Genomic DNA, 18,404 nt, shown 5'->3' on the forward strand with positions numbered 1-18,404 from the left:
CAACAATAAAGAGAAAGAGCTTATGCAGATAAACCTGAAATGCAGCTTTTCATCAGTAGATTTCGAAGAGCCTTACAAAAGGAGGTCAGTATCTTCATCCCCATTTTACAGATAGGGAAACTGAGTCACAGACTTGCCCAACGTTGCCCAGCAGGCCAGTGGCAGAGTGAGGAATAGACCCCAGGTCTCCTGAGTCCCAGTCGAGTGCTCTATCCAGTAGGCCACACAATCCTTGTCTCAAAACAGCTCACAGAGAAAAAGGATGGTTCAGTGGTTAGGGACTAGCCTAGAACTTGGAAGATCTGGGTTCAAGTCCCTGCTCTGCCACAGACTTCTTGTGTGCCCTTGGGCAAGTCACTTAGCCTTTCTGTGCCTCAGTTCTCTCATTGTAAAATGGGGACATACAGCACTTCCCTATCTCACTGGAGTGTTGTGAGGATAACTACATTAATGACTGTGGATGAGGTCCACATAAGTAAAGAGATGAAAAAAGCCCTGTTTATTTTGTTATAGAATAACTACTTCTTTCACTAAGAGTTGTACTTAAGCAATTAAGCAACACCCTGCATTGGGGCTGGCGTGGGTGAGGGAATCCATTCCAGCAGGAATCATCTGAGGCTTCCAAGTGACTCCATTATAATTCCTGGCTCTTGCTTACTATATTGGCTGAGTTGCATTGCCTAGTTTGGAAGATGGGGAGGGCCATGGTTCTCTCTCCTTGCTCCTCTCTGCTCCATATGGTTGCTACTACAACAGAAGTAAACTATCATAGTTCTTAACATTAGGGAGAGATTATGGCTGGCCCCTGTGCAGAAATTTAAGGGGTGGCAAGATCACAGTGCCCTCACCCAGGAACATTCACCCTCTGCCAGGCCCGGTCTGGGTCTACAATACTGAAGTTATAGAAATGATAAAATAATTAACTATCAATTTCGTATTTTGCCAAACTATTGTATTTTGAAATTTTTAGGGAACGAAATTCTTTAGCTATTAGATAAAATAGATAGATACTCTGGCAAGTGGGAAAAGATCAGTGGCTCTGCCTGCCCATAAATGCCCTAAATCTTATAATAAATGACAACAGAACTGTGCATGTATATAGGGCCGCTCATTCAAAAGTATCAGGCCTGGTCTACACTTAAAAATTAGATCCACCTAACTATAAAAGCGGCAAAGAGTCCTGTGGCATCTTGTAGACTAACAGATGTATTGGAGCATAAGCTTTCGTGGGTGAATACCCACTTCATCGGTTGCATGTAGACTCAGGACTGTGATAAATTTCGAGCCCTGATTGCCATGGACAGGTTGACAAAGCCCCCAGTGTAGATACAGCTACGTCGATGGAAGAATTCTTCCACCAACCTAATTATTGAATCTTGGAGATATGGATTAACCTCATCAACAGAAAAAGCTTTCCACAGCTGCAGGACATGCCTACTGCCATGCAGATGCTTGTGGAGTAAACAGCTATGCCACTGTCGTGCTTGTAAATTATATGTAACCTCAGATACTTTACAAACAGTAATTAATTAGGCCTCACAACACCATTGAATGAAGCCAAGCAATTATTAGCACCGGTCCAAATCTTTGGACTGAAAAATTTCCTGTGGGAAAATGTGGCTTTATCAGAATTAAAATTTTTCATGGGAAACGTCATTTTTAATTTTTTTTCAATTTTTCTTCAACAAAAAAAATGTCATTTCAAAATGTCAAAAATGTTGTCATTCTGATTGTAAATGTCAACATTTTGTATTTCAAAGTTTCTGAATCAAAATTTTTCAGAACTTTTCCTTCCAGCAAAATTTTTGATATTTCAGTGTTTTGTCTTGATGTGAGATGAAAACTAATGTTGAAAGACGGGATTTTTCTGTGGGATGGAAATTCCACTTTTTGACCAGTTTGGGTAATTGTACCCTGTTTACAGTTATGAGGTTAAATAATATAGCCAAGATCATACAGCTGGCAACAGAACCTAGAAGTCCAACTCCCAGCAGGTTACTCTACGCATTAGACAAAAACTGTTCAAAGTCTTGGCTTTATTGTTAGGAGTCAGGAATCTATTATGCAAGAGCTATCTGTGCAATTTACATAATCTGGGGAGTGTTTTAATTTAAATATCCAAATTTTCCAAGATTCTGAATGGTATCTGGAAAGGAGATAAGGTGCAATTTGACTGATTAGTTTAGATCCTCCATCTTATTTTCTCCACAGCCCTTCGGATTGTACAAGCCTCTCCTGGAAAAAGTTTTCCAAAAGAAGTATTCTTCTGAATTCTTGGAAGGAGAATATCATTGTAGCATAATATAAACCAACACGTGTTATATTACTTTATTATTTAAATTACGCAAGAGTAAAAAGTCAATAGAATGTGACATGGTGACAGTGTCTGAAAGTAGGGGAAGATAAAGAAACTTTTTCTTAAGGGAAACATTAATAGATGTATTACTGTACGAAGTTAACAGAGTAATCACCTGTATGCTGTACAAGAGGCGGGTTAAATTCTGGATTGCTTGTACAATCTGGAAAAGAAGAGAAGGATTTGCAAAACTATGAAAACTATAAAGAATAACTAAATAATACGTTCATATTTGGACTTTATACTCACCTCAGTCGGTGTAGAACCTGAGAAATTCATGTGTTCTACCTACAATAAATGTAAATACATATAGCTGTGAATATCTGTTATAAACTTTGAAATAGGATATTCTAGATAATGTTTTTTCCTAGCCCAAATACTCATATTGCTAACTCATGCAATACTAAGTCAAACCTTTTTATGTGTCATGTGACAAAAGACAGAAACAGTAATCTATGAAGACTAATAATTCACCAACACCAGAAATTACTTGGAAATCACTAGCGATCCCAAGGACAACTGTAAAAACAAAAGTATTTCATCTACAATTTTAATCCCCACATGGACAACTCCTGCAGAGAAATTATATTTCCATTAACACTTTGTTTCCTTGACAATTTTGCAAATACAGTATCCTGATTACAGAGTGTACAGTAGAGTGACTTGTGTTACTCACAGTCAGTTGTAACAGATTTCTGAAGAACCACAAGCTATGTACTAACACAGCAAGAAACCACAACAGGGTTTATATTAACAAACTAGGGTGAATGCCTTAGATGTGTTATGAGGCATGAAGCAGAAGGGTGAGTGCATTCAGCCTCCTGAAAGGTACGTCAATAGCCTACTAATATGCATCCTGTCAAAGCTTGTTGCTATTAGAGCCGGGTCATTAATTCTACATTTCATTTTTTTCTAAGAACCTTTTTAAAATTCGGGAGTAAGGGTGTGGGTGGGGGGTGGAGAAGTTACCCACAATCCTTCTATCATGAAAAACAGCTCCTATGAGAAGGATGAGGAAAAACAAATAGAGAAAAAGCCAAACACAATCCTTTCTAGACTACTTTGAATACACTTGCTATGTGATCACTGTTACGCTGTTTTTGGTTGCCTAGAATATCTGGACTCTCTCTCACTTCTCCATGACAACAGCAGCATCTTCTACAGCACTTTGTGGACCAAAACTCACTGCTGATCTTACTTTCTATTATAAAGAGTAAATCAGGGGCCTAATTTAGTTTTGATAACCAAAAGTGATGACGGAAAGGCCACAAGCTGCTGCTGAGAATGCAGCCAAGGTCAAGGGGGAAGTGGAAACATTAAACTTGATACATTTTTCCCTTCCCTTTCCCTCTCCATCTTTTCTGTCTTCCCTCCCCACTGTAAACACTTTAGCTGAAAAGCTGCTCCCTTAGTGCTGCTCAGCTCTGCAGCAGATTCCCTGCTGAAGTCCCAGTGCAGCAGGAGCACTAAAAAATGGAAGAGCTGCTGCCTGCCCTTGTGGCCCAGTTGCAGAGCTGAGTAGCACTGAAGAAGAAGCTGGGCTGCTTTGGTTGAAGTTGCAGTGGGAAAGAGGGGGACCATGAGGCAGCGAAAGGGAGACACGAAGGAGGGAAGGGGAAAGAGAAGGACAGGAGAGAAGGTTGGCACAGAAGGCAGGGCAGAGGGGGATTGCTATAAAATCCTACAGGTCTTATGTTAAATGGAGTGTCTATGGGGGAAAAGATGACCAACCATTCTCCCTTGTTTATTCTTATTAAACCTTTTAAATTCCATATAATGGGCATGAGATGGAACTGAGATCACAGCTGTGCCCGGCTGGCAGCTGACATCACTAAAAAGTGCCGAATGGGCCAATCAAAACATAGCATTGGACAATCAGTGCCCATGACCATTCTCTAAGACAGTGGTTTTCAAACCGTGGATCGTGACCCAGGACTGGGTCACAGAATGGAAAGCACTGGGTCGCAGCGGCTCTGGTCAGCACCGTCAACTGGGCCGTTAAAAGTCCCATTGGCGGTGCTGCCCGGCTAAAGCAGGCTAGTTCCTACCTGTTCGGACACCTTGTTGTGCCCTGGAAGAGGCCAGCAGCAGGTTTGGCTCCTTGGGAGGAGGGAGATGGGGAGGCGGTGCCTGCAGGTAAGAGCTGCGTGGAGCCACTTACGTGCCTCCGTCTAGGAGCTGGACCTGCTGCTGGCTGCTTCCGGGGCGCAGCATAGTCCATAGCGTCAGGATAGGCAGGAAGCCTGCCTTAGCACCCCTGCTGAGCCGCTGACTGGGAGCCACCTGAGGTAAGCCGGTGCCCCAATCCCGTGCCCCAACCCCTGGCCCCATCCCTGAGCCTCCCCCCCCAACCCAGATCCCCCTCCTGCGTGCCAAACCCCTCATCCCCGGTCCCATCCCAGAACCTGCATCCCCAGCTCAGAGCCCTGACCCCCTCCCACACCCCAACCCACTGCCCCAGCGCTGAGTCCCTCGTACACTCCAACCCCCCCAGCTCTGTTGGATCCTGGGCATCAACAATTTTCTTCAACTGGGTCGCCAGAAAAAAAGGTTGAAAACCACTGCTCTAAGAAAGGTTTGAGAACATCGGCTGCCTTTGAAATCCCTTGTCTCTTCTCTTGTGTGTGCTTGCTCTGCCACCTCCTGGTGGTTGATTTACTACAAAGCAAGAAACTAGTTCCCAGCTGTTTTGCCTTGGAAGCCCCAAGTCTGCAATGGGTCTGAATGTGTCTCCTCAAACCCCAGGTGGGATTGGTGCATCTCACCTAGTTTTTGTCCATTCTCTCTCACTTTTACCCCTCTGATCTCTTTTTTTCTTTTTGTCTTTTCCCTGCCATTTCTAAGCATTTTTACAATTTTGCTTTCCATTTTAAAGATTTCCCCCCCATCTTTCTCTCTCTCAACCCTCTTTCCCCTTTTTCTGCTTCTCTGTAAAGCTCCCAGTTTGCCCCTTCTCTCTATAGGAAGGCCTTAGTTTTTGCCCAATTTTAATCCCTGTTCTAACTTTTTGAAAAAGCATCTTGCTGCTGCCTGAAATGTTTCATATGTATGCTCCATTAGGGAGAGATTTTTGAGTCCAACAGTTTGGAATTAATTGCATGAGTTGTTTAAAGAGTTAAGGGATTTTGAAATATTGGTAGTTTCTCTTATTTTGAAATTGTTCTGTTTTGTGTCCACTTAAAATTCAACAGTAACTTGTTGTAAGAACACCAAGTCTGTTTTATATGGGAGTTGGTAGTGAGGTGAAAGTCACCGTGGTAAGGACAGCCAGCACATGTCCTATTTGTGCCATCAGAGATCTATTCCATGCAGGGGCTTTCACTACCATGTGTCAGAGAGGGGAGTGGAGGGAGTGCCATTATCTGCCCAACATAGGTTGGTGTTAAGTAGCGGGTCAGGATGGATCCGGGAACCTTGACATTGCACAAGTGGCTCAGAGTGGCCCTGCAGCTGCTACTCCAAGCCCACAGGCTTGTAAGGCTGTCACAGTTAGCTACAGTGACCTTCATTTCTTTATTTGGGCTTAATAAAATGCACCCATCCAGTGCTGTGGGCACAGATACAGTCCTTAAATACCACATTATTATTATTTATTTATCTGCACTGCAGGAACCTCCAGTCTGGATTGCAGTGGCCATTGGGGTGGGTGCTATACAAACACACAGGAAGATAGATCATTTACAGTACCTTATCCCCCATCAGAGAGCCTGCCTCTTCATTCACAGCATGACAAATCCTGGGACTGACATCACAAGATTCTTCGTCTCTTTTCATTTCTGTAATTAGTGATGAAAACACCAACAAAATGTGCGGGGTGGAGAAAAATAAGAAAAATGCTAAACATTACACAGTACACTGCTTTTTTGAATAGAGAAACAAACAGCACAGTGTGTGTTAAACCTACAGTATGCTGAAATTACAGATTTACATAAATTGTCCCCAACCCACATATAGATGCTGATGAGAAAATACAACTGAGAGAGAAAAAGTGGCATTTCTTCCTTTTCTATCTCAAAAAATAAGAAATGCCCAACTTGCAAAAAAAAAAAAAAAAAAAACAACCCCCAACAAACACGTTATGAAATAAATATAGCTGGAACTTTACTGTATTAGCAGTTTTACAGGGTTTAGTACCAGAATTTTCAACTGGTTAAGAAATCAACACTGTATAATGGCTCTAATGATTGGAATGTCAAGCTCTGCACATCAATTGATGTATAGGGCCTCTCATGAAAGTCAGCAGAAATTATTTAAAAGGCAATATATGCTTGCTATGGAGTTCAACAGAAAAGACAAGATAATGTATTTTATACATATATGAAATATTAATGTGGACTGAAGGAAGGCATACATCAAGGCGGATCCTCATCTGGTGTAAATTATCCACTGACTTCAATGAAGCTATGCCAATGTATACCAGCTGAGGATTGGATTTGTTGTATTTTTTTATTACTACTATATTGTTCTTTATTGATCCTGGACTGTTATGGATTGCAGAAGGCTGGGAAACATCCTGAGACAATTAGTACTGTTATCGGGGCAAATAAAAGTGTCAGGTTTTACTTACGAGTCGGAGATTCAAATATTTCATTGGCACTAAGTGTGTTTGTCAAGCTTGCGTCTCCAGTAGTCGCCTCTGATGACTTGTTTGCATCATTTGCTTGTGATGATGTTACAGCAACATGGAGGCTTTCAGCTGGAGAGGAAAATATGTGTTATAAAAACCAACGAAATAGCTGCATTCTGCATAAATAATTACAGTATTCTGTTACTGGAAAGTGATCCCCTTGGCAATTGCTGTAACGTTAAACTCAAAACCCGGATGTCTAAGGCACAGTCAAGAGCAACAGAGATGGGAAGGAAAATCAAAATTAAAAATGGGCAGAAAAAGAAGGATGTGTGTATGCTCTATTATACTTAGTTGTAAGTGACTTACACAGGGTTCCCATATACATTATTGTTTTTACCCTATAACCAAGAGATAATTATCTCATAAGATGCACCCTCAGAGAGGTCAGGCTCCACTATGAAAATGGAGATACATCTTTCTAGCATCTAAGTAATACCTTCTTGGCAACTGATGAACTTACTTTGAGAACTTGGGGTTTTTCCACTGTAAATCTATGTATTTCTCATCAGACAGAATGATAACATTATAGTCAGACAGTACATTTAATTCAAATATGACTTGTTTGAAATAATAGAAGAAAATATTCTTCCATCCATGAACACCTACAAAACCTGGACAATTTTTTTCCTACAGATTTCACCCATAATCAGTCACAGTTTTCTTCTTTGACAGGGTTGGATGTGGGGAAGCAGTAGATGTGCTACATCTTGAGTTCGGTAAGGCTTTTGACACAGCCCCACATGAAACTTTCATAAGCAAACTATGAAAATGTGATCTAAATGAAATTACTATAAGGCGGGTGCACAACTAGTTGAAAAACCATACTCAAAGAGTAGTGATCAATTGTTCACTGTCAAACTGGGAGAATGTATCTAGTGGGGTCCTGCAGAGGTCTGTTCTGGGTCTGGTACTATTCAACATTTTCACTGATGAGTTGGATAACAGAGTGGACCGTTTACTTACAAAATTTGTGGAGAACACTAAGCTAGGAGAGGTTTCAAGCACTTTGGAAGTCTGGATTAGAATTCAAAATGACCTGTGGAAACTGGAGAATTGGTCTGAAATCAACAAGATGAAAATCAATAGAGAAAAGTGTAGAGTACTATGCTTGGACAGGAAAAATCAAATGTACAACTATAAAATGGGGAATAATTGGCTAGGCAGTAGTACCGCTGAAAAGGATCTGGGATTTATAGTGGATCACAAATTGAATATGAACCAACATGATGAAGTTGTGAAAAAGGCTAATATCGTTCTGTGGCATATTGACTGGAGTGTTGTATGTAAGACACAGGAGGTAACTGTCCATATCTTCTTTGCACTGGTGAAGCCTCAGCTGGGTACTGTGTCCAGCTTTGGGTACCACGTTTTAAGAAAGATGTGGACAAACTGGAGAGAGCCCAGAAGAGAGCAACAAAAATGCAAAAGAGTTAGAAAATCTGACTTATGTGGAAAGGTTAAAAATTGGGCATTTTTAGTCTTGAAAAAAAAAAAAAAGACTGAGGGGGGACCTAATAACAGTTTTCAAATATGTCAAGGGATGTTATAAAGGGGACATTGATCGATTGTTCTCCATGTCCACTGAAGATAGCACAAGTAGTAATGACAGGTTTCAGAGTAGCAGCCATGTTAGTCTGTATCCGCAAAAAGAACAGGAGGACTTTGTTAGTTTCTAAGGGGCCACAAGTCCTCCTTTTCTTTTTACAAGTAGTAATGGGCTTAATCTGCAGCAAGGGAGGTTAGATATTAGTAAAAACTTTCTAACTATAAAGGTAGTCAAGTTCTGGAAAAGGCTTCCAAGGGAGGTCGTAGAATCCCCAACATGGGAGGTTTTTATGAATAGGTTGGACCTGTCAGGAATGGTCTAGGTTTACATGGTCCCTTTTCCAGCTCTACATTTCGATGACTCCATAAAACATGCAACCCACAGCATCACCTCCCACAGCACGAGAGTAGATGTTTCTTGGAAGTCTCTTATCCAGGTATTCACGTAGCTCAACCCTGCTGAGCTTTTGAGACCTTGCTAAACCATACCATAAAGCAATTTGGCTACAAACTAAGTGGATATCAATGGATTATTTACTTCAAATACCACCCTTGGGGCCTGTCTAAACCATAGGAGCTGGAGCACCCATGGAAAAAAAATTATGCCCTTCCTCCCCCGAAATACTTCCTGCCCGCTGGTGGCCCCACTGATCAACTCCTTCCTCTTCTCCCAGCACCTCCCACCTTCCACAGATCAGCTGTTCCATGCTGTGCAGGAGGCGCTGGGAGGGAGGGGGAGGAACTGGGCCAGAAGAGGCTGGGCGGGGGTGTAGTGAGGGTGGGAAGAGTCAGGGTGGGAGCTTGGGGGAAGGGGTGTAGTGGGAGCGGGGCTCGGGGCTGAGTGGGGGGGTTAAGCACACCCCAGGGAAAGTTGGAAGCCGGCGTCTGTGATCTACACAGTCGCTGCTTCATTTCCTTCTAGACAATCTCACCTTCCCTGAGTGCTGCTGCCAACAATGAGGAAGCCTGTGGCATTTCTCCAGAGTCAGGTTTGATAAGGAGATGTGGTTCCACATGGACATCCTCAAATCCACTCATATCTCCAAGCTCTGCATAGATATGCAACTTATCTTCCAAATAACTGCAGATCTGCTGGTCCTGGCTACTCAGAGATTCTATTAATCAAATTTGGACATATTATGTTAGCAATAACACCATTCTGTTCTGAAGGTAAAGTACACTTCCCACTCCTCCTCTTATCCATCTGCCACATTATCGTTGCTAATTCAAAGCTACTACGTACTTACAAACAAAGCCGAGGAATGACTCAGTTTGCATGATACCTTTTGTAAACTGAAAGGGACAAGATTCATTCCGTCCATAATCTGCACTGATGAAAGTTGACCCAGATTCTGACAAAGTCCCCACAGTGGCGGAAAGTCTGACCATTGAGGAGTTCTGATGATGCAATCTTGACTATACTGTGGGCCCCTCGGCCATCTGATGCAGCCCTCAAAGTGGGCAAATTCCAGGAAGCAGGCCTGGCTAAGGCAGCTAGAGGAAGTGAGGATTCTGTGCATATCTAATCAGCCTCCACCACAAAGGTCCAAGTGGAGATCTAAAGTTGTCCTCACCATTGTGACCAAATGCACCCCAGTATTTATATCATATATGTGATTGTAATCTTTGTACAAAATATGCCTTGTGAAGTATCAATAACCTGCAGGTCAATAATATCATGGTGAAATGTGTGTAGCAACATGATATGTAAATTTATGAACATAAGCTGAAATTATGAATGAAATGTTCCCACCAGACAAATCAGGGTGAGAGGGGGGAAACCTGTTTTTCAAAGACAAAAGACAATCTGGCACCTCTAGCCACATGTCATCAAATCTGACTGACAATCACCCATTAGGTGGCGATTCCTTGGCAGTGAAGGGGGCGGGGCGGGAATAGATCAATTCTTCATTTTAACAAACAACAACATGGAACCTCTTTCACCACGAGACTCTTGTCTCAATCCTCACAGTGGGAAGGAACTTTATCTAGGGATAACCCTCAGGAAAATGCATTTCAAAGGCTGCCTGGACTGTAACAGTGAGGAACACCCCAGACTCTCTCACTCACTCTTTCTCCCAAGAAGAGAAAGGAACCAGCCTTTGGACTTTGTGAGAGATCCTGACAATAAAATCTGATCAACAATATTGCTGGGAACCTGTGGTAAGAATTTTACCTTGAACCAAGTCTAGTTTGTTAAGTTTTAGTTACTAGAAAACATTCTATCTTTATTTCTCTTGTAACCATTTCTGACTTTAATACCTTGTACTTATATTCACTTAAAATTTCTCTCTTTGTAGTTAAACTTGCTTTAATCAAAACTAATCGTGTGTAGTGTTTAAACTGAATTGTTTGGTAACTGCAGTTAAAGTAGCAAACTGTTGTTCACTGACCCCTTCCAGGGGCAACAGACCTGTAATATTGGAACTGTCCAGGAGAGGGCTGCACAGTGCAGAACACATATATTTGGGGAAAGTTTGGGACTGGAAATGTGTTGAGGTGACCCTGAAAGTGGTTACTAAGGCTGCTGGAAGCCAGAATGTGGCTGGTGTGTAGCTGGCAGGCTGCAGCTACACACAGGCACACAGGGTGTGACTTGCATGCTATTTGGCAGTCTGTGAGCAGCCCAGGTTTGGAGCGACAGCAGCAAAACATTGTGAGGCACCCATGGTTGCAGGGCAGGCAATGACAACCCCTCACAGGTCTGGATTACACCCCTGGAACGTAATACTCAAATGCTAGCAACTCTACCACTTACTCTCCCCTGGAGTCAATCGAGCAGAAAAGATGTGCAATTTGTGTCTCACTGTGTCAAAAGTGCTAAGCCTAGGCCTAAGTGCTGCATGTTTAGATAATACACAATGAAGTAGTGACAGATGAGTAGTTATAAAGAGATACAAATCCATGTAACTACTGAAGGTTCAGGCTATTTCGGTAAATAAAGAACTATACCTGTTCAATGCTTATTTGAAATCATCAATTTCTTTGGCTTTTTCAATACTTTTTCTTGTATTGATTGCAGTGGGGTAAAAATATAAAACAGGTGGATACAATGAAATATCAAAGAAACAAATATGTCTAGGCTCAAGTCACACACATCAAAGCCCTCCCTTGCTTTACCACTTCTGAAGCTAATCTGTCAATCCAACCATCCTGAAGTCATCACTGTGGTGTCTGAGCACCTGTTGTACATCCCTTTATTAGTCAGTAATCCAGATTATTTTTTACACTCCTAACTCTCTGGCAGTGGAATTTTAAGCGTAGTGTGAGAGGCACTGTACCTTGACATTTTTGAATCTTGGCTGCTTTGGCCTCAGCTATCCGTCTGTCTTCATCAGATTCGCTAATTTTTCCTTCTTCCTCTGGGCAACTTTAATGGTGAAATGCAAACAAAGGCAGATAAAGTAAAATCTGTATATCACACACACACAGAAATTTTTCAGCCGTAAAAAATAAAATGCAACGTTAGCAACTTCTGCTCTAACAGAGAAGCAGACCCTTCTGCAACTTCTTCTAAAATTAAGTAGTTCGAAACTAAGCTCTCTGTTCCTCTTCACCACAGTAGGACTGCCAAAAATAAAAAAAAAAAGAAGAGCTACAGCTGTGCAAATATGTCATAACAAATCTTCAAACCTGGCAAATATTCAGTCCAACCTGAGTTCACTGAGATTTGCAAATTGGGCAAAGATTGAGACCACACCTACTTCTTACATGTCCCCATTCTGTGGGCTAATAGTATGCCTTGACCCTTCCCTCCAATGTCTTTAAGAATGAATGGATGGCCCCCTCATAGCTGTGGTACTGTAAAGATATTTTGGGGGATTATCAGGAGCCGATTTACCTTGTCAACTAAACCTGAGGCAGTAGGCCAGCTGGCCATCCTAGGAAGATATGAGGGCGATTTCCCAAGGACATGAGAAGGTCTGGAGGCCTACAGCACCCCAGAATATCATGACTACCAAAGACTAGGGAAAGGGAACCTGAGCTGGCTTGCACATGAGATCTCACGGGGAAAGGATGGAAGCTCTGAGAAACTCAGCTGTTTGGCCAAGTTTCACTCTGAGGTTTGGGGGTTTATGTGAGCCCCAAACTCAAAGAAAAAAACTCCATTTCACCACTGAAACATATGGGTGACTCCAGTGAGTATTTGGCAATGCACTAAACCTTGACATAGAGTAGTGGGAGCCAGATACTGATGTCAAATGAACCTGAGCCCACTTATGCCATTGCTGAATTTGGCCATGGGGTGAAAATCCATGTGAAACAAAACCAACAAGCAAAATGGCTTGCTGAGCTCCATGGAAGCCTGAACTGACAGGCTTGGCACAGCTCTAGTGATATACAATTCCTGCCATAAGACATGCTCCTGCTTTGCATGGTAAAAAGAAATACAGACACCTTCCTGTACCTTTCCACTGCATCTTGAATCTGCCTCATCCAGTTATTGCGTTCTTCTTTAGAATTTGTATGAATCTCATACATCTCAGGCCCTGCAGATGAAGCACTAATCAGAAACATCCCTCTTTCTTCATTGGCCACCTCTCTTACTATCAGCTTCTGAAGTGATATAACTGAAGGCTTCTGGTCCTATAGAAAATAATCATGACATATGCAGAAGAAAAATTATCCTATTACAAAAGATAAGTATTTTTAAAAGCACAATTGTTATTTTGTCAAATTAATCTTAGTCTTGACTTTTATGGTCACTCTCTAAGGCCTGGTCTACACTGTGGGGGGAGGGAAGGGATCGATCTAAGTTACACAACTTCAGCTACGTGAATAATCGACGTACTTAGATCTACTCACCGCGGTGTCTTCACTGCGGTGAGTCGACAGCTGACGCTCCCCCATTGACTCCGCCTGCATCTCTAGCTCTGGTGGAGTACTGGAGTCGACAGGAGAGCGCTCGGCGGTCAATTTATCACGTCTAGACTAGACGTGATAAATCAACCCCCACTGGATCGATCGCTGCCCATCGATCCTGCAGGTAATGTACACAAGCCCTAAGTGGATTTTGCCAAAGATCAGCTGGTGAGCTCAAGTTTTGAATGACCAGGCAAACAAATATTCTATCAAGTATTCCTTTCAATAGTCAAGTTACAATTTATTTTACACTGTCCTTGTGATAAATTATTCGGCTAAAACTGGTGTTTATGTGTTAAAAATGTGACTCTATAGTGACATAGTGTCATATAGTGTCATATAGACTACCTGGGTTAGTAATAATGTTTCTGTCTTTTTCCCTGATGTCTAATTGCATAGGCTTGTGTAGTGTTCCTCAAGGGTAAAATTTTCAGAACCGTCCAAGCGATTTAGAAGCCTAAGTCCCATTGACTTTCTATGAGATTTAGGCCCCAAATTCATGTAGGTGCTTTTGAAAAGTTTACCCACAGACATTTTATATATTTGACATATAATGTATTTATTACTATATTTGCAATTAAAATAAATCTTCAGTTTTGCTTTAGAAATTTTAAATTTATTTTTATAAAAAAACTAAAAGAACCTGCTCTATTATGGACCTTCAGAATCAGGTGAGACACAACTTAAAAACAATTTCTCCCCTCTCTTTTCTGCTAAACTCCCTCTCCTTAAAAAAAGATAGTTACCTTTTCCGTAACTGGTGTTCTTTGAGATGTGTTGCTCATGTCCATTCCATATGAGGTGTGTGTGCTCATCACATGCACCGGTGCCGGAAGTTTTTCCCTCAGCAGTATCCATAGCGGTGCAGCTCTGGCACCCTCTGTAGTGGCGCCCACATGGCGCCGTATAAGGGGCACCGCTGACTCCCCCCACCCTCAGTTCCTTCTTGCCGGAAACTCCGACAGTGGGGAAGGAGGGCAGGCCGTGGAATGGACATGAGCGACACATCTCGAAGAACACCAGTTATGGAAAAGGTAACTGTCTTTTCTTCTTCGAGTGTTTGCTCATGTCCATCCATATTAGGCGACTCCCAGCAGTTCCCGTGGAGGTGGGTAGGAGTTCACAGCTGCACAGATTGTAATACAGCTTTGCCGAACCCAGCATCATCTTTGGCCTGCTGAGTGATGGCATAATGAGATGTGAACGTGTGGACCGAGGACCACATTGCGGCTCTACAGATGTCCTGTCCCTGGATAGGATGTGCGCCAAGAAGGCCGCCGAAGACGCCTGTGCTCTAGTCGAATGGGCCCCACCCAGCCTTCCTACCGAAGGTGGTGTGGAAGAAAACTCTTCAGTAGGAAGGCTGGGTGGGGCTGCAGCTGGACCTTATCCTTATAAAACACTGTGTAAGGCAGTTCTGAGGTCAAGGCCTTAATCTCTGAGACTAGTCTCGCCAACGTCACCACCACCAGGAAAACGACCTTCCAGGACAAGTAGGAAAGGGAGCAGGAGCCCAGCGGCTTGAAAGGCGGGCCGGTGAGACTGGAGAGGACCAAGTTAAGGTCCCACTGCAAGACGGGGCCCATACCTGCGGGCAAAGCTTCTCAAGGCCACTCAGGAAGCTGTCAGTCATGTTGTGAGAAGAGGCTGGTGGAACGCGGAGATGGCCACAAGGTGCACTCTAACGGAAGAGTGCGCCAGACCCTGGGTCCTGAGTTGCAGTAAGTAAGTAGTTCAAGATGGACTGCACTGAAGAACGCGAGGGAGAAATTCTGTGCTCTGATGCCCAGCGGGAAAACCTGATCCACTTGATCAGGTAAGTTAGTCTTATGGATGGCTTCCTTCTTCCAAGAAGGACCTGCTGGACCTCCTCTGAGCAGGTACGCTCCTCCGGGTTCAACAACGGAGCATCAACGCTGAGAGGTGTAGAGACTCCAGACTGGGTTGTAGGAGCCGACTGTTATCCTGTGACAGCAGGTCTGGGCAGTAGGGAAGGGGCCTGGGAGGGGCCACTGCCAAATTCATGAGCATGCCAAATCAGTGCTGGCTAGGGCAGGTGATCAGCTTTCAGATGGATGCCGTGGTCGATGAAAAGTCCCACAGATGGACAGCCTCTTGGCAGAAAGCCAATGAGCGCGCTCCACCTTACCTGTTGATGTGGAACATTGAGGCCATATTGTCCGTCAGGACTCTCACCACTTTGCCCGCCAGGTGCAGCAGGAAGACCCCGCAGGCCAGCTGGACCGCTCTGAGCTCCTTGACATTTATCATGTAACTTTGTCTTCTCCGGAGTCCACATCTCCTGGGTCCAGAGATGTTCAAGGTGCACCCCTCAAGGTGCTTCCGACACTAGCTCAACAGATGGAGTGGGACTGTCAAATGAGACTCCTTCCAGGACCTTCTCACGATCAGTCCACCACCGCAGCGAGGTGAGAACGACCGGAGAGATGGTTACGATCTTTTCCAGGTGGTCCTTGGATTGGGAATAGGTCGACGCCAGCCATTGCTGCAGTGGCCGCATGTGGAGTCTGGAAAGGCGGACCACATATGTGCAAGTTGCCATGTGGACTAGCAGGTGCAGGCACACTGGCTGTTGTCAGGGGAAACATGGACACATCCACAATGAGGTCCATGAGGGCCCGAAACCTGTCTAAAGGCAGGCACACTCTCACCCAGGTCGAGTCGAGCATGGCCCCAATTAATTCTATCCTTTGAACTGGAACTAACATGGCCTTTTCGTGGTTGACCAGTAGTCCCAAGGAGCCGCATGTGGCTTGTAGTATAGTGATGTCACGTTGGACCTGAGCCTTGGAGCTGCCTTTGACAAGCCAGTCATCAAGGTACAGGTAAATCTGGATACCCCGATGTCTGAGATAGGCCGCGACTACCACCATACACTTGGTGAACACCCTTGGTGCTGTAGCCTGGCCAAATGGAAGGACGGTAAACTGGTAGTGGGCCTAGCCAGCCATAAAACAGAGAAAGCATCTGTGTCCTGGGAAGATTGCTATGTGAAAGTATGCATCTTTCAGGTCGAGAGCAGTATACCAGTCTCCCAGATCCAGGGATGGGATAATGGAGGCCAGGGAGACCATGAGAAACTTTAGCTTCCTTAGGTATCTGTTGAGGTCTCACAGGTCCAGGATGGGACGCAGACCACCCTTGGCCTTTGGAATCAGAAAGTAATGGGAATAGAAACCCTTGTTCGGGTAAGGAGGCAGGACCTCCTCCACCACCCCCAGTGGTAAGAGTCCCTGAACCTCCTGCTCAAGAAGATTCTAGTGAGAAGAGTCCTTAAAGAGGGACAGGGTGGGTGGAGGAGGAGTGTAAGTAAATTGGAGGGCGTAGCCCTGCGCTGCCATATTGAGGACCCAGCAGTCTGAAGTTATTGCCGACCACAGCGGAAGGAAAAAGGAAAGGCGGTGGCAAAAAGTTGGGAAAATAGGATCCAGGAAACAGACTGGTAGGTCACCCCTGGGCACACCCTCAAAACGATTTTTTAGCTCCTTGCTTGGAGTTGGTCAAGCCCGACTCTCAGCAAATTTGCGGATGATACTAAACTGGGAGGGGAGGGATAGGATACAGAAGGACCTAGACAAATTGGAGGATTGGGCCAAAAGAAATCTGATGAGGTTCAATAAGGATAAGTGCAGGGTCCTGCACTTAGGACGGAAGAATCCAATGCACCGCTACAGACTAGGGGCCGAATGGCTAGGCAGCAGTTCTGCGGAAAAGGACCTAGGGGTGACAGTGGATGAGAAGCTGGATATGAGTCAGCAGTGTGCCCTTGTTGCCAAGAAGGCCAATGGCATTTTGGGATGTATAAGTAGGGGCATAGCGAGCAGATCGAGGGACGTGATCGTTCCCCTCTATTTGACATTGGTGAGGCCTCATCTGGAGTACTGTGTCCAGTTTTGGGCCCCACACAACAAGAAGGATGTGGATAAATTGGAGAGAGTCCAGCGAAGGGCAACAAAAATGATTAGGGGTCTAGAACACATGACTTCTGAGGAGAGGCTGAGGGAACTGGGATTGTTTAGTCTGCAGAAGAGAAGAATGAGGGGGGATTTGATAGCTGCTTTCAACTACCTGAAAGGGGGTTCCAAAGAGGATGGCTCTAGACTGTTCTCAATGGTAGCAGATGACAGAACGAGGAGTAATGGTCTCAAGTTGCAGTGGGGGAGGTTTAGATTGGATATTAGGAAAAACTTTTTCACTAGGAGGGTGGTGAAACACTGGAATGCGTTACCTAGGGAGGTGGTAGAATCTCCTTCCTTAGAGGTTTTTAAGGACAGGCTTGACAAAGCCCTGGCTGGGATGATTTAACTGGGAATTGGTCCTGCTTCGAGCAGGGGGTTGGACTAGATGACCTTCTGGGGTCCCTTCCAACCCTGATATTCTATGATTCTATGATTTCTATGACTAGGCAGAGGGTGGGGGCAGGTGGCTCGTGCACCATCTGGAGATGGGCGTTTTGTGCGGCAGGTCCTGCCGGGGCTGGCTCCCTTACCCCTGGGGAAGTTGCAGTTTGAACCGCTTACATGCTGGGCCCAGAACGTAGAACCCCAAGGTGTTACGGGAGTCCTTCAACCCATGTAACTGCAAACATGGCCTGGCCATCGAAGGGGAGATCCTGAATCTAGTGCTGAGCTTTGGAGGACAACCAGGAGAAGAGCAGCCAGGATACTTGCTGCACGGAAATGGCGGACACCATGGTACGGGTGGCAGAGTCTGCAGCGTCAGATGCTGCTGAAGAGCCGCCCTGGCAGCAGCCGTACCCTTGTCAAGGCTCACCCGGAATTCTTTGCAGGAACCTTCTGGGAGGGCAGTCTCAAACTTGGCCACAGTCTGCCACATATTAAAGTCGTAACAGCCAAGGAGGGCCTGGTGGTTGGCCACCCTCAACTGTAAGATAGACAAGGAATACATTTTTCATCTGAACAAGTCCAGTCTCCTGGAGTCTTTATTTTTTTGGCGTAGCTACGAGTTGCCCCTGGCATTCCCTGTCGT

At 44.4% G+C, this 18,404-nt stretch overlaps 1 protein-coding gene across 18 annotated transcripts in view; it reads right to left on the reverse strand.

Annotated features, from left to right (window-relative positions):
- ARHGEF28 (Rho guanine nucleotide exchange factor 28) overlaps positions 1 to 18,404 on the reverse strand; it is a 197,951-nt gene that overhangs the window by 26,124 nt on the left and 153,423 nt on the right. For all 18 annotated transcript variants that reach the window (XR_007356563.2, XM_048849301.2, XM_075128538.1 and 15 more), the window contains 7 exons: positions 12,940 to 13,118; positions 11,813 to 11,901; positions 9,464 to 9,646; positions 6,924 to 7,052; positions 6,044 to 6,132; positions 2,606 to 2,644; positions 2,472 to 2,519 (listed from right to left, as the gene is read on the reverse strand). Coding sequence is in view for 17 of the 18 variants with exons in the window: in XM_048849301.2 (XP_048705258.2) it covers positions 2,472 to 2,519; positions 2,606 to 2,644; positions 6,044 to 6,132; positions 6,924 to 7,052; positions 9,464 to 9,646; positions 11,813 to 11,901; positions 12,940 to 13,118 (756 nt within the window). In the remaining variant the exon portion in view is untranslated. The remainder of the gene's footprint in view (positions 1 to 2,471; positions 2,520 to 2,605; positions 2,645 to 6,043; positions 6,133 to 6,923; positions 7,053 to 9,463; positions 9,647 to 11,812; positions 11,902 to 12,939; positions 13,119 to 18,404) is intronic.

This window comes from Caretta caretta, chromosome 5 (assembly GCF_965140235.1).
Source record: "Caretta caretta isolate rCarCar2 chromosome 5, rCarCar1.hap1, whole genome shotgun sequence".
NCBI lineage: Eukaryota > Metazoa > Chordata > Testudines > Cheloniidae > Caretta > Caretta caretta.